The sequence below is a fragment of the Leptonychotes weddellii genome, chromosome 15 (assembly GCF_054177405.1).
Source record: "Leptonychotes weddellii isolate Sample4059 chromosome 15, ASM5417740v2, whole genome shotgun sequence".
In the NCBI taxonomy this organism is placed as follows: domain Eukaryota; kingdom Metazoa; phylum Chordata; class Mammalia; order Carnivora; family Phocidae; genus Leptonychotes; species Leptonychotes weddellii.
The window spans coordinates 31,833,936-31,849,216 of NC_138383.1; the positions used below are offsets into that span (position 1 = coordinate 31,833,936).

Here is a 15,281-nt window from a genome sequence, read left to right on the forward strand (position 1 = left end):
CACCTCCCTACCCAGAGCCAGCCCAACCCAGAGATGGACAGAGAGCCCACAGGTCTTGGCCAGAGCAAAGACCAGACTTTTTATTTTATTTTATTTATTTATTTATTTATTTATTTATTTATTTATTTATTTAGAGAGCATGTGTACAAGCTCTCATACAAGCAAGGGAGAGGGACAGAGAGAACCTCAAGCACACTCCACACCCAGTGAAGAGCTGAGCCAAAATCAAGAGTCTGAAGCTTAACCGACTAAGTCACCATGGCGCCGCCCCCCGGCCCCCGCCCCCCGGCCCCCGCCTTTTTAAGACCAGACTTTTTAGAAAGTCAAAGTCAATGGTGGAGTCATGGAGGATGGCAGGAATGAAGAAAGAAAAAAAAAAAAGATATCCCAAGGATTTCTAATAGTTTTCTTTAAAATTACATGTGGTTGTTAAGATACAAAAAGAACTCTAATCAATGTGGGCAGAGTGGATTGGACAGATCTGATCAGTTCTTTTCTGCCAAGTTTCCTCTTGGACCAGTGGTTGTACAAAAATTTGGTCAAAGCGAGAGCCAGTCTCTGGCTAAGGGACGGTTTTTCCCTGGTCTGCATGGAGGTCAAACACATGGTTCTCATTCCACTGGCATATTTTTAGACCAGCATCCTCCAAACTATCTTCCCTACAATAACAGTTCATGGTGTAAGTATCCCCCAGAGAAAAAGATCCCATGCCTCGTAATCAACTCAACAAAGCAAAGTAAGTTTCTCACTCTAGGCCTTCTCGGAGTCTTTAATATGTTAATATATGTCACGACTCCCCAGGAGGAAGAATGCACCTGAGGTTTCTCAAACTTATTTGTTAACAACGTGAAATCAGGGTTTCATGGAACATGCTTTGGGAAACCCTGCTGTAGCCACACTTAGCTGGACAACCAGTACTTCAATATCCTGGGACTGAAGGGATGGGTCTCAGGTCCATGTGCTTGCCCGCCTGCTCGAGTGAGTTTCTGGTGGTGTTACCTGTTGCACTCCTCCACTAAGGCCTCCCTCTCTTCCTTGCTGGGGTTCTTTTGCCGGTCGTAGGCCTGGTACAAGATTTGCTGGGACGCGGGCCCCCATTTGAACCGGTTGCGACGCATCTTCTTGTTGGCGGGCTCAGAGCAGGCGTCATCGGACTGCCCAGGCCCCTGGCTCTGTTGACTGAACTCTGGAAAGAGAAATAGCAGCTGATCCTGACTGCTTTTGTCTGTCATATTTCCAGAACTCTGGACTGTCTGGTTGAATTCTGAAAAGAGAAAGGAGTAGATTTGATAGGGTCTGTAGCCTTCACTTGGCAAACAGACAGACAGATAGACAGACAGACAAAAACACCTTTATTCCTCTCCCCTAAGCTTTGCCATCTGCCATTATTATGTGTGGGGCAGTGGGGGCCAGAGAGGAAGCCCACAACAGGCCCCTCACTGCCCACCTCGGTGCACTCCACCAAAGCCACCTCTTTCCTTTCTTTGAAGGAGCTCACATGTGGCCCAGCCACTGTTTTAGTGGCTATGTTTTCTCATTGGCTCATGGGCCCTCGGACATGAAGCAACCCTCTGAATCCTGAACTCTTGTACTTTGGTGTCCAAGAGGATGAGCTCAACCAAGTCTCAGGTCTAGAGGTAAAGGGCTCAAAGGTACAATACACACTTAGACAAAATATTCAGAAACTAAAAATAGCTCTCCCCATCTCTCCTCTCTTCTCATGTATCCTAGGCATCTACATTATGATGTTATGCTCTTAGAAAAACCCAAGACCCAAAATCTGTTCACTATTACTTGGAAATAAATGTAACTGGAGTTTTAGAACAGAAAGAGAAGAAGCTCTCTGATTTCAGATAATTTCAAAGGCAATGGTGGGTGTGGGTGTGTGTGTGTGTGTGTGTGTGTGTGTGTGTGTGTGTGTGTGTCCAGGGGTCCATTTTTGAGGGCAACAGTCCAAGAGGGAAAGGTCTTATGGATCTGCCTACACTTTTGAAAGATGGCAAATGCAGAAGACTGCAAACACAGGACCTTTCTAGCAATGGCATTTAATGAGTTGGACAAAGATAAATGTAGATGAAGTGATGCTCCCTGTCCTTCCAATTCCCAGGGTCCGGATACATAGGGACCCTCAATACACTTTTTTGTTGAATGCATGAATGAAAGGTGGCAGCTCACCCAGTGGGGACACCCTAGCCTATAGGCTTTAAATGAGATTTGCTATTTACTTGTGGGAGAAGAGAACTTTGCTGTCGTCTTCCTCACATCTACATGAAGCAGGGTTTGCAGTCATTAGTTCCATTTTACAGATGAATAAGCATAGAGGCCAGCCACCCTGCTGAGCAAGGACACATGACAGATTCACTTCCTAACTCCGGCTCCCCAGGTTCTGGACCTTGATGTTTTTCTTTCTTGGTTCCTGGAGTCACTCCTGCAGGTCTCAGAGGCAATTCGATCCAAAAGTCTCCAAGGTTCAAAGTCGGGCCACTATTTAATGCTTGAATCCCCTCTACGACACCCTACCACATGGTCTTCTAGTCTATAACCCTCCAGCGATGGGGAACTTACTACCAATCTAAGGATCTATTTCCATTTTGGTCCATCCTCAGAAACAGTGGGCCTCTAACCAGCCTGGACTCAGGACTCAGCTATAGGTGGTGCCAGGCTTTGTTTGAACCCGCTGCCGAATGGCCAAATTATAAGCAGTGTCTGAAGGTGTTGCTGGGGCCTTTGATTTGGGCCCTAGCCGCTTTAGAGGATTCTCAGGCCACTTGCAGCTCTGTGTGCATGGATTCTGAACAATTGCTTCAGATACCTCGAGAGAGTCTCTGCCAAATCTCCTGGCAGGAAGCCACTGCCTCAGTTTTGGATAATGGAGTGCCCCAGCCATTCACCTAACTCCACCCTCTACCCCCGGCTTCCCTGCCTGTGGAATGGGACCAGGTAAAAACCTAAGGGGGCACTCAACAGTCTTTCAGAACATCTACCGCTAGTCAGGATGATGATGGGGACCTAAATTCCTAGGGAGGCCATGTTTTTCAAAGTGCTTTCACAGCCACCGGCTAGTATAGCTACGTGAGGGACAGTAAGAGGGGGAGAAAGAAGGTCCCTGCTCAGAGAAGGTCTCCTCTCCTCCCTGTGGCATCACCATGAGTCCGAGGCAAAGCCCATATGGATAATCCCAGGGACCCAGGATCCACCCGAGGCTTTTCACATGCGATGAACAGATGTCATGACAATGAACGTGTATTGAGCTACCGGTGTGGTGGGGTATCCTACAAGGTCCATCTAATTCTCACAACCTCTCTGTGCAAGAAATATCGTCTTCTCCATTTTGTACCTGAAGAAATTGAAGTTCGGACTGGTTACATGACTTGCCCAAAGTCACATGGATGTGGGGCGCGAGCTAGGATGGGAGCCCAGCCTACAGACACTCAGGCTCCTTAGCAGCCTCTGCATCACCTCTTGCTAAAAACCAAACCCAAACAATACACCCACAAAACCTTCACGTCTGACCTGAGCGGAGGTAATAGGATGGACTCCAGTTTTGTCTGTGGTGGGTGTGAGGCTCAGTCACAGCTGCCCGGAGCTCGGGGCTGCCTGTCTGCCCTCTGGGGAGGCAGCCCCGCATCATGTCCAGAACCCAGCATGCGCCGGGATCGGCCAGGCTGCCTCAACTACAGATGCCTGGAAACATCTGGGTTCTGCCCACCTCAGGGCCCTAGCCTCTTGAGTCTTGAAGAACTAGACTTCAGCCCATCCTCCAGCCACCACCACCTCTCCTCCACTTCCTTCTAGATCAATGGGGGAAAGTGGGGAGACAGAAAAATGTTTGCTGTCCATAAAAACTAACTTGGAGAAGCTGGTTTCAGCAGCCTGTTTATAGGCTCAGGAGCCAGCTTGGACAAGCAGATTCTCTACATGTAGATGGGCCCGTGAATACTATCGCTGATATTATCATTTTTAACTTTTCAAGAAAATTTATGTCCTCTTTTTAAATGCTCCCCCCTCTTTCTCCTTCCACACATTCCATCTCACTTGCTAATTTTTATCCCATGCTTGTGTGTCTTGTATTCATCCTTCAAGAATTGGTTCCAATGCCACCTCCTCTAGGAAGCCCTCTGTGATGTCTCCAGGCAATTTAGCAACTCCTCTGCTGCCCCTTGTGTACACCCGTGTAACAGCTCTTAGAAAGCAGCTGTCATTATTTACTCAAACATGTCATCTCCCCCATTAGGTGGTAAGTCCCTGGAGAATAGGGCCCGCGCATCTCACTGCCCAGGACAGTGTTTGGCGCCTAATAGATGTTCAAATAATATTTACAGAATGAAGGAATGTTTCCTAAGGTTTAGGTCTCATGCGGCTTTAAAATAATAACAATAATTTTTAAAATCCCCTGCAAGGGACAGTCATCCGTTTTTGTCTCTTCTCGAGCATCTTGAGAAACTTTCCGGGATGTGTGTCTTTTTCATAGCTTCTAACTGGCCTTTCCTGAATCTCTCTGATTTCTGAGAAAACATCCACTGAACACAGGGAGGCAGCTCAAACCGGAGATGCCACGTGAGGCTTGGATTGGAGTGAGGGTAGGCCCAAGGGTTCTCTGGCCTTCGGAGACTGTGGCTCCTGAGAATGTTCTCAGACTTTCCAGGAATAACAGAGAGTTGCTTCATGTCAGAAACACAAATTCTTAAAGCCCTGGCCACCATGGGTGGTGAATCAACCCAGAGTTTAAAGGGGACCTGTTCTCCTATGCAGCAAAGAACTCTGGCTTCACTTCTTATCATCTATCCATTTAATGCTTCCACCAAACAGCCATCATGTGAGATGGATGTCTAAAACCCTTCCTTCCACCATGAAGGCCTTTCCGGCCCACGGACACTAAGACGATAAATACTGAAACAATCCCTCCAGAGCAGTGCATGGCAGAAAACAAGAATGATTTTTTAAAGTGGCCATCCAGTGAGAGGGGAAAAAAAAAAAAAAATTCAACCCAGGAAGTGGTGGAAACTAGCATCTTGACAAAGAGAGAGGAGCCCACAGCCCCGAAGACAGTGTGTGGGGAAGAGTGGAAAGCTCATACAAAATTTTCCTGGGAAAAGGGCCAGATCAAAATAATTAAAGGATAATGTAAAAGTATACTTTCCTAAAAATAAAACAGTCATCATTCAAATGCAGTTCAAACTTCCCTATGCTTGAAAACAAAAAATCTCTTGGTATTACTGAGTGGAAGAACTCTTGGGACAGAAAGGAAATTTGGGGATGGAAGTGGGAATGACAATTATTGATTGGTCAGCATCCCAAATGCAGACACTGTTGCTGTGTCCGGACTTAGCCAGAGCAGCTTCCTCATCAAACAGGGTCATCAGCTGAAGTCTCAAAACTGTGCGGATTTTGATACATGTGAGGAATCACCTTAAACTGCTTCGGGATGCAAGTGCGCCCCCCTCCCAGAAACAGGGTCGAGTTCTGAATATATCTATATATACAAATATCTTCTCTTTTGTACAGTCTGTCCAGAGGGGAGGAAAAGAACAGTAATAGTGATCAACAGGTATTGATGGTTACAGAATGTCTTCCTTGGGAACTCCGATCTGCGGTCATGTATCAAGGGGAGCTGCTTGGCTTACTTTGGGGACAACAGTCCACTGTTACCTACTTGGTTTCAAAGAGAGGGATGTTGGAAGCGGGGACCAGAAAATGTGTGGAGGTACATTGCCCACAGTAACAGACCTGTCAAGGCAGCTGGCTGGGTAGCAAGGGACCATGGGAGAAGAAAATGATGGAAGCCGATCCACTGTGCAGTAACTATGAAAACCAAATCCACCTGCCAGCTTCCTTATATTTGCCAAGTACTATGCAGGCAAAACTGAGGCATCCCACAGGGGTCAGAGTTAGGGCAAAGGTCATTCCAGGTTGAGGTCCAGGGGGGATTAGAGCACTTACGTCGGAGGATCTCTCGTTGCTTTCGGACGTACCAGGTGTAGAGGGCTGCGCGCTTCTGGGTCTTCATGGGGGTGCCTTTGTTAAGATGCTGAGAGAGGTGGGACTGGTTGAGACCTGTGACATCGACCACTTCCCTCTGAGGGATGTTGTGTTGCTGCATGTAGCCCTTGATCATTTTCGCAGCCCTCCAGGGGTCCTCGCTGGACAGATAAGCAGATGGTTAGGATTTGGGCGGAAGATGTCTAGGGGAGAAATTTTCTCTTTTTAGGGCTTTTACCTACACTCTGTGCACAACTCTGATCTTCACCTACTTCTCCATCTGCCCAAGCTACATCCTTGGGAGAGAGGTGAGGCCAAAACAGAACTTAAATGAAAGGGAGATGAAAGCTCCTATACAGTACACTCGGTCCCTGTCATCTGAGATCAGGAGGGTAAAGGTGACAATGACTTCCCACCTTCAGGGATGGGAAGGCACTACCAGCACTCACTTTCTTAAGCAGAAAGAAAAGTTCCTGTTTTATTTTTGCTCTCCTTCATGTCCCTGGAAAGTGAGGGACATGAAGGCAAGAGGCCTTCTGGAAAGTGGAGATGTCATTAACTTGGGGCTGCGCTGGCTGATCCTACAAGGACAGGGGGGCAGCGTCAGTTTTGAATCCTAGACCTCTTCCACATTATTTCCCTTCTGAGTGGATGTCTCAGTTTCCTGTCTTATAAAATCAGAGCGAAACATTTGTGTCATCTCCTGAGAAGCAGGGAGGACTTCTCAACCAAATGTTAAAGTTTTCAGAGTTTCAGGAAAGTTTTAAGAAATACAATGAAGTTCCTCCCAGAGTGAAGAATCGCTCCAGTGAGGTGAGGCAAGTTTAAAAAACAAACAAACAAACAACAACCCTCCACAGCCCCCACCTCCCAGATGAAACCTAATGGGGATGAATAATTTCAAATCAATTTCTGAATAAGATATTAACCATCCCAAATGCCACTGTTTCCTGTCAGGGAAGAAATGTATCTGGAAGGCAATGTTTCTCATAAATTTCAAGCGTGGGATTAAGAACTCGCTTATACTTTTCATTTCTCAGAAATACAGATATGCAAAAAGTTTCTTTACAGCAATGTACTAGGGCCTTTGAATTTTATTTAAAATATTTTCAACTTTGCCAATATCTTTTCTTGCTTATTGAGCAGGTGACTTAAAAGTAAGAGATATAACTTACAAGAAATTTAAAAAATGAGGCACAGTACAGAACAAAAGTATTCATACAATACATCCACATATACTATTTAATACAGCTATATATTTAACTTAAAAAAAAAAAAAGACCCAGCACTCCTTTACTATATGCTGATGTGTATAACAGCCTGATAGAACATGAAAAAAATGAAGGGAAAAATTGGTTTCATATGAAACAATAAAGAACGTGTAAAGCAGAGGACAAAACTGACATACTGTTGCAAATGAAATTGTTATTTCTAAATGGTGCCTATCATACGGCAAATAAAATTAATTTTTGTTTAACGAATTTAAAAATTCAGTAAGTAAACATTTTGTAAGCATCTGAATAACTGGTTTTTTTTAACAAGTCTTTGATATTAAATTCGTGAGATCACAGGCTTTGGCAGAGATGTTTTGAAAGCCAAACTTTTAAGATTATGTATATTAATTATATATATATAAATACATTTCTCAACTATTTATAAAGGTACATCCAAGTAATGAAACATAATGAAGTAACAAGGACCAAAAAATGAGAAAACGTAATCCAGTTTCACACGTGGAAAATATCCACGTAATGCACATTCCCGTAGAAACATCAGCGATCATTTTAAAGCTTACTTCTGGCGAATATTTCCACAGATATTTTGAGGGTGGAAAAACACTTTCAACAGATACAAACAATCGCTTCGGAAGTTAGAAAAAGTGTTTGGGTTTTCAAAGTTAATACCGCTTTAACAGATTCTTCGACTCTTTTTGTTTTGTTTAAATTTCTTTACCTGTGTTCATTTCGTGTGTCTAAGAAACCTAGCAAAATAATTTACTGTTCTAAGACGGAAAGGTTCCGTGGAAAGAATAATGAGCTTAACAATTGGGAAGGTTAAGAAACAACAACAACAACAACAAAAGGGAAACCCTACAAACTCTAGCAAACCTTTCAGCCCGCATTTAATGACAAGAGTCCGGGGTAAGATGGCGTAGTTGTACCTTTATAGCTCTCTGACCACAGAATTCACCTGTATTCACCGGGAGGCCCCCGGAGAGCTGGTTACGTTTGTTCATTTGAAAATACTGCTTAGATTGAGAGGTTCCAAACCCCGACAAATACACGGAGCCGGAGAAACACGAGCGGCCACTGTGCTCAGAGCACAGGTGTCAAAGGCGCGACCCCGGCGCCCGGAGCGGGCCCAGCAGGCTCCTTTCCAGTGACTTTGCTGCCCGGGAGCAGGAGAGCCCTGGACCCCAGCACAGTGCGCCCCGCGTTTCTTCAGAAGCCTCAGCTCTGGCTTCCTTCCTTTCCAAAGGCCCTGGGCGCACCAGCCTAGAGGCCGGCGAGCGAGGCGGCCCCAACCCGGAGCCCCGGGCCTGGCAGTGCGCAGTCCCCGACCTTCCCTTCCCGACCTTCCCTTCCCGACCTTCCCTTCTCGCCTTTCCCTTCTAGGAGGTAGAAAGAGCGTCCAGGCAGTCCAAAAGAGACTTCTGTTCTTTTCTTTCCACTTTACGGGAACAGGGTGTGCAAAAAAAGGGAGTGCTCAGAAGTCCCGGCGCTCGGGAGCCGACCGTGCAGTGACCTGGGAACCGCTAGCAATTTCTTGAAAAATTACTTTAATAAAGTCTGAGCACTCCCGGAGGTGGGGGAGGGAAGGCGGCACCTGCCTGGGAAGGGGGAAAAGCGTGGGTCTGTCCTGCATCTCTACGTCTCCACCCCGGTGAGGGGCTCGGCCCCTCGCCTCCCTCCCCGCCCCGCTGGAGCCAGGCGCTGCGCGGAGGGCCCGCGGCCGCGGCCGGGGCAGGGCCTGCAGGTGCGCACCGCCGCGGGGCGGCTCGGGCTGCCCAGGTTAGGCGCCGGGGGGCTGGCGGGCAGCGCCCCGCAGCGCCGAGCGTGCGCGCGGGCAGCGGCCGGCAACCCCGCGTCGGCTTTCCGACTTCCTTCCCCCTCCAAGCCGCGTTTACAATTTCACCAATGAATAACCCGCCTCTCGTTTCAACCTAATCACGACTCTTTGTGTATCTTTCTGTTGATGATTTATAGAAATAAATTAATAACACCCTAACTCCACGTGCTGCCGTTTATGTTACATCTCTGCTGCGTCCAGCCCAGCGCGGGGCTGGGTGCGGAGGGGGCCCTGGGTCGCCTCGGGCTTCGCAGAACCTCCCAGAACCCCGTCAGAAGACGGGCGCTTGCGGCCAGGTGGATGGACCTGGGCCCCGCGGGCTTCCCGTGGCAGGCAGCCGGGAGCTCGGTTAGACTGCCCGGCCCTGCTCAGCCTCCAGGCCGCCCTGGAGCCCCAGCCGCTCCTCTTCCGACCCCTCATTTTCCTGTGCTCGAACCCCCGCGGGGAAGAAACCGCCGCCGCTCGGGGGAACGTTGAGGGAAGAACCTCAAACCTACGAATAGCAAAAATACTTGGGGCGGAAAAAAAAAACATCTAGAAATCCCCGATTTACTTTGCTAGAGAGTAAGCCGCTGGGTCCCCAGATGGCAAATTCAAATGCAAGGTCACAACCCACCCCTAACTGCTGCTGAGGCCGTGGGGCCGAGGCTGCCTGAGTCGGGGCGAGACTTTGGTCCCGGCCCCTGCCCTGAAATCTCGGCGCTTAAGTGTCCGAGGCCACGCACGGAACTCGGTCCTAAAGCCGAGCGGCCGGGAGCGACGTGCGGTCTAAGGGAACCGCTTGGCTCTTTGGATAATTAGTAACTAGCTGTCAAAGCCCAAGCCCTAGGCCGGTCGGGGAGGCCCAGCAAAGGATCCCAGACCCGCCAGCCGGCCCGAATTCCCCGAGGACGCCGGCATGTCGGCGGCCAGATCTGGAAACGCCCTTCGTTCTCAGAATGCGACCAAATCCGCTGCGAAAGGCGGTCTTAACCGCACTTGCCCCTGGCTTGCGTAGATCCTTTTGCCCGGTGCGGGTCCACCCCGGCCCTACAACACGCACACATTTCCTTTTGCAAATCTAACCCGGCCCTGGGGATTCCGGATAATCCTAGGGCCTTGCAGGGGCGCTGCATATGGGAGTGCCCGCCAGAGAGCTCGCCCCCCGGGATCCCGGCCCGGGGTGCCGCCAGTCCGTCTGCAAAGAGCAGCAGGAGGCTGCGCCCGAGGTCGGCCCGTGTTTCCCGGGACCCGAGAGGCGGCGCGCAGGAGAAACGCTTGGCCTGGGACCGGTGCGGGCCGGAGCCTCTGCTCCCGGGAAGTGGCCCCTGATTCACTGCACCCACTCGCACCCTCAGTCGCGCGCGCACACCTCCCGCCAAGGGCTCCGCCGCTCGGGTTCTCCCAGGCCCGGAGGGGCCCTCGGGTCCCGGGCGCTGGCCTGGGCAGGGAGAGATGGAACCTCGGGATTCAGGGCCCTCCGACTGCGGCATTGGGAGGGGTCCAGGTGTTGGGAGAGAAGCGGAGCGCCCCCCGGGTGACTTCTCTGGTGGGAAACAGGGTCGCGCGCAGCGTCGCTCAGGCACAAGGCCCGGGCGCAAGGGGACTGGGGCGCATACTCCCCACCTCCGTCCGCGCCTACCTGAGCATCCGGTCCACCTCCGCCCGCTGCTCCGCCGCCTCCTCGGTGTTGAGCGCCTGCAGCTCCTTGAGGATGGGAGGGGTGTCATAGTCGTCCCCGTCCTCGGAGCCCTCGTCCCCAGACAAGCGGCCCTTGGCGTGGCCGTTGGTGAGCGTATGGAAGACTGGCTTGGTGTCGGGGTCGGCCCCGTTCCCGGGGGACAGGGGCAGCGTCTCCAGCTTCACCCCGAAACTCGGGGATGGCAGCAACTCCTCTAAGGCCTGGACCAGCACCTCTTTGGTGACCCCGGAGCTCAGCAGGGCGCTCAGGAGTTCTTGCTGGAGCGACGTGAGCTTGGACACCATTTTCCAAGGACAGAAAAAGAAGGGGGTGAGGGGGTGGGTGGGTGCGAGAGAGGAGGGTGGAGGGGAGTTTCACAAGCGAACCCCAAGTCCAGGAACCCCCCCCACCCTTCAGCCTCCAGACACCTGTTACTCCCCGGGGTCCCGGAGTCTCCTCCGAGAGGAGTCAGAAAACTTCTAACTTGCCATGATCGCCACCATTAGGCCATATAAGATATGCAAATTAGCGGGGAGGGCCCGGCTTTCGGCAAGATGCAAATGGTCGTGGGGAGGGGGGGAAAAGCGAGAGAGGGAGAGCATGAGGGGCAGACGTGGAGAGCTGGAGACCCTGGCCGGGAGCAGGGCTTGCCAGGGTCCATTGTACTCACGCTGGGGGGCTGAAGACCTTCTTGTACTGGTTCTGCTTATCAGCCAAACTTTAGCTGACCTTTGGACTTGGTAAGCAAGTAGCTTGCAGCCTAGTGTGGGAGGCTCTGGGGCTTTTCCAGCCGCCGGGTCCAGTTTTAGTGTGGAGAGAAGAAACTGCGCTTCGGCGGAGGGGGGGTGTGCAGGTGAGAGCTGGGGGAAGTTGGGGTGCCCTCGGAAGAAGGAGATGGAGGAGGATGCGAGAGTAGAGAGGCCTTCCAACGCATCCCAAACGACGCAGGTGGTGGGCAGGGAGGGCCAGCCGGGCGAGGAGAAACTGACCCCTGGGGAACGCGGAGACTCGGGGGAAACGGGGGTTCAGGCGGGGTGAGTGCGGATCGCAGCGACCCCATTTAGTTCTACCCGGGCTACTTGTTCTGCAGACCCCAGGCCCTCACCAGACGAGTCTGGAGGTTTGGATTCGCAGAACTGCTGGCCCGGAGAGCGAGCGTAGGCGAGCGGGAAGGAGGCCCAGAGAACCCTTGGGAGGAGGCGCCGGCTAGTTTATGGTCAGGGAGTAGCCAAAGTTGAGCTCCCCCAGCAGCCGGGCTGCACCAGCACCTGAGCTGGCCAAGCCGCGGGGGAGCTGGCCGCCTGGGCCACGCTGTCCTGTTTAAACCCAGAATATCAAAGCGCCTCCGCTTTCCCGGCAAAACTAGGATTGCCGGGCCTCGTTTCTAAACAGCGAGAGCAAAGCTTGGCGGGCAGCAAGCCGGACGGACAGTGGGAGCCGCGTGTTCCCCGGCCCACTGCCTTCTGGTTTATTCGCAGCTCCAGGACACAGCGGTTCCCCGGGCCAAGAGCGGCGCTCCTCGGACCGACGCGAGGCCACCGCGGACCGACGCGAGGCCACCGCGGCAGTGGCGGGAGGGAGCCGACGCCCACGAAGCCGCTGAGGGAGTGGAGATTTTTACCACCTTGGCCTGGGTCAGGAAGGAAGCTCGAACCTTTCAGTTCTACGGGAGTTTCACCTGCATCTCCCTGGGTCACGAGAGGGAAGGAAGGAGGCCTGAGGCGCCCCTGGACCTACAGGCTGGCCCAGACCTGCAGAAGAACAGGGCAAGGAGCTTTTTAGGATCCACCGTTCGTGGACCCATAGCTCCTGGGGCAGAGGACCCCCGACTCTCTCTAAGCCTCAGTTTCCTCATCGGTGAAATGCTGACGCCAACAGTGCAGGGGGAGGGGCGTTGTCTCCATTGAATGAGACCACCTGTGAAACCTTGGCTTAATAATTGGTGTTCACACTTTCCAGTCTGGGAAGGGGAGGAAGCCAGTTCCCAGTAGAAAAATCTAATCCCTGCAGGCCATAGCTTCTCAGAATCAGGCAGATCCCGAGCTGGGCTTGGAGGGACTGGGAGATTAGGGACAAAAATTCAGAATCAGCAGGGAATTTGCAAAGGAGCTTCTAACCAAATTCTCCTACCATTCCCACCTTTAAAAGACAATTAGGAGGAAGTTGGGGCTAGTTCTGGGAAAAGAGGAATTTCAGCAAGGGGGAGGAAGGGTCAGCAGCCCTCATCTGCTTGGTTCTGGATCAAATCTAGGTGTGTGAGAGCAGAAGCTCCAGGTGGGACTGATCCAAGTTTGGCTGCTAAGGAGTGCCCCTTTTAAAGGCCGGGTCTGCTGTGATCCTGCCTGGGACATGTGCTGGGAACCAGAAGGAAGGGGGCGATTATGCCCATGGAGCCTTGAGGGAGGTTTACACTACCTCAGGCTCTTTCCTTAAGAAAGGGGAAAGAAGTTCATGGAAAGGAGGGCCCTTCATTTCACCCTATTGTCTTTTAGTTTGTTGTGACATATGGCAGGTCCTTGCCCCTCACAATTCAGCCCATGGGAGAACATTCTCTGCCTACCAAGCTCCCCTCAACCAGGATAATGAAGTGTTCAGAGTAAATGTCCCTGGAGAACAAGCTCTTTTTCTGTCTCTCACTTGCTATCATGATAGAAGCAGTCAAGTGTAATGAAGATCAGTTTCTGGGCTTAGCTGGGAAAACCCATTAAAAAACCAGCAATCACTTCCCTTTCAACAGCAAAGCTTTGATTTGTAGTTCCAACTACTGAGTGCCAAGTCTGACTCAAGCTTCTTTATCTCTCAAAATTCAGGTGTTAGCAAACCCATTCTTACCCCCTCAACCCCAAGCCAATGATGTGAACATACAGGAAGTTTCACTTTGATAGGGAAATTTCCTATGAGTGTCCAGGTACATCTTTCTGTTAATCTGGCTATCTGTATCCAGCAACTTTCTGTACTCCTCCTGCTCAGACCTACCTTGAATATGTGATCTGGTGTAATATGGGTGCTTACTAAGTAACGGCAATTACAGATCTCTGAGCAGGTGCAATACCTACCTCTTCATACGGACATTTAAAAAGAAAAGTGTTAAGTATCTCAGCAGACAGTCTTTCAGGATGTGGGTCATAAATGCTAATTGAGTTATCTCCTAAAACCCTTTGGTTAAACATCCCCCAAACAGAGGAAACAAGGGTACAGTTGAAATCCTCTGTGTTTATGCTTCACTCAGGATAAAATGGTGATGAACTAATACCGTAGCCCCCTGGTATATTCCAGGGGCTGGCAAACTTTTTCTATAAAGGGCCAGACAGTAAGCATGTTAGGCTTTGCGGCCATATGGTCCAGTGGGGAAATATAAGACACTTTGAGGCGGTGGCTCGCAGCCCCTGGAGTTAAGTGAAGGGCCAGGATTGGGGCTCAGGATTTGTGAGCAGGGCATTAGGATGAAAGAGGAAAGTCTCTAGCTTTTACTGCTTTGGGAGATGGGAAATTGAAATCGGGGATTCTACGAGGCAGAAGTGAAGGATCCACAGCAGAGAAATAGAGAGTAGATGCTGAAATCAAACAGACCTAAATGTGGGTCTCAGATCTGCTTTACCAGCGCTGGGACTTGGACACATTACATAATCACTCTGACCCTCCGTTTCCTTCTGTGGAAAGTGATAATAATACACCCTGCCGGGTTTTGTGTGAGGATTAACTGAGTTAGTAACTGTGGGTTCCCCGAGGATGACCTGACCTGCTCTCCCACGTTTAGACAGAAAAAGTAGCACATCATGAAAATAGGCAAAGAAGTCAGGCAGCTAATCTCTTTGAGCAATTCCATTCTCAGCTTTTTTTTTTTTTTTTTAAGAGTTAACCGAATTTGAAGAGATTATATTAGGTTCTTCTACTCAAATGATGCATCTGCAGGTCAAATCCTAAGATTTGCTGTGGCAAGTGCGGGCTCTGTTGTAAGATCAGTTAAAATCCAGTTGGCTCATCACTCTATGAAGGCCTTCTGAGCACCATCTTGGAAATTCCGCAGAATGGCAAATGTGGTTCCAGGGGATTCAACTCTCCTGTAACTTCATAAGCATAAGTGATATTCCTTTCCCGCTCTTGGGTGCACCATGTTCCCCCGCCCCTCCCCCCAACTTACCTACCCTCTGCTTTGCTTACAGCAGGGAGAGCCTTGTCCTCTCCACCCTCTGCCACTCCACTCTCCAAGTCTCTCCCATTGATCTGCCAGTCTCTAGGAGGCCTCAAAATGAAATCATCTCGGAATTCTTAGTCTCAGCAAACAAACTGAGGGTTGCTGGAGTGGTGGGGGGTGGGAGAGATGGAGCGGCTGGGTGATAGACATTGGGGAGGGTATGTGCTATGGTGAGCGCTGTGAAGTGTGCAAGACTGTTGAATCACAGATCTGTACCTCTGAAACAAATAATACAATATATGTTAAGAAAAAAAAAAAAGAAGAAGATAGCAGGAGGGGAAGAATGAAGGGGGGGAAATCGGAGGGGGAGACGAACCATGAGAGACAATGGACTCTGAAAAACAAGCTGAGGGTTCTAGAGGGGAGGGGGGTGGGAGA

At 50.5% G+C, this 15,281-nt stretch overlaps 1 protein-coding gene across 6 annotated transcripts in view; it reads right to left on the reverse strand.

The window, feature by feature from the left end:
• Window positions 1-11,479, reverse strand: part of HNF1B (HNF1 homeobox B) — a 52,317-nt gene extending 40,838 nt beyond the window's left edge. For 3 of the 6 annotated variants that reach the window (XM_081805318.1, XM_081805316.1, XM_081805315.1), the window contains exons 1-3: window positions 10,670-11,479; window positions 5,941-6,140; window positions 1,000-1,186 (exon numbers count right to left, since the gene is read on the reverse strand). In XM_081805318.1, the coding sequence (XP_081661444.1) occupies window positions 1,000-1,186; window positions 5,941-6,140; window positions 10,670-11,013 (731 nt within the window). In that variant the 5' untranslated portion in view covers window positions 11,014-11,479. Of the gene's footprint in view, window positions 1-999; window positions 1,265-5,940; window positions 6,141-10,669 lie in introns of all 6 variants that reach the window. The other 3 variants (XM_081805317.1, XM_081805314.1, XM_081805312.1) reach the window with 1 other exon arrangement.
• Window positions 11,480-15,281: the final 3,802 nt, after the last annotated feature.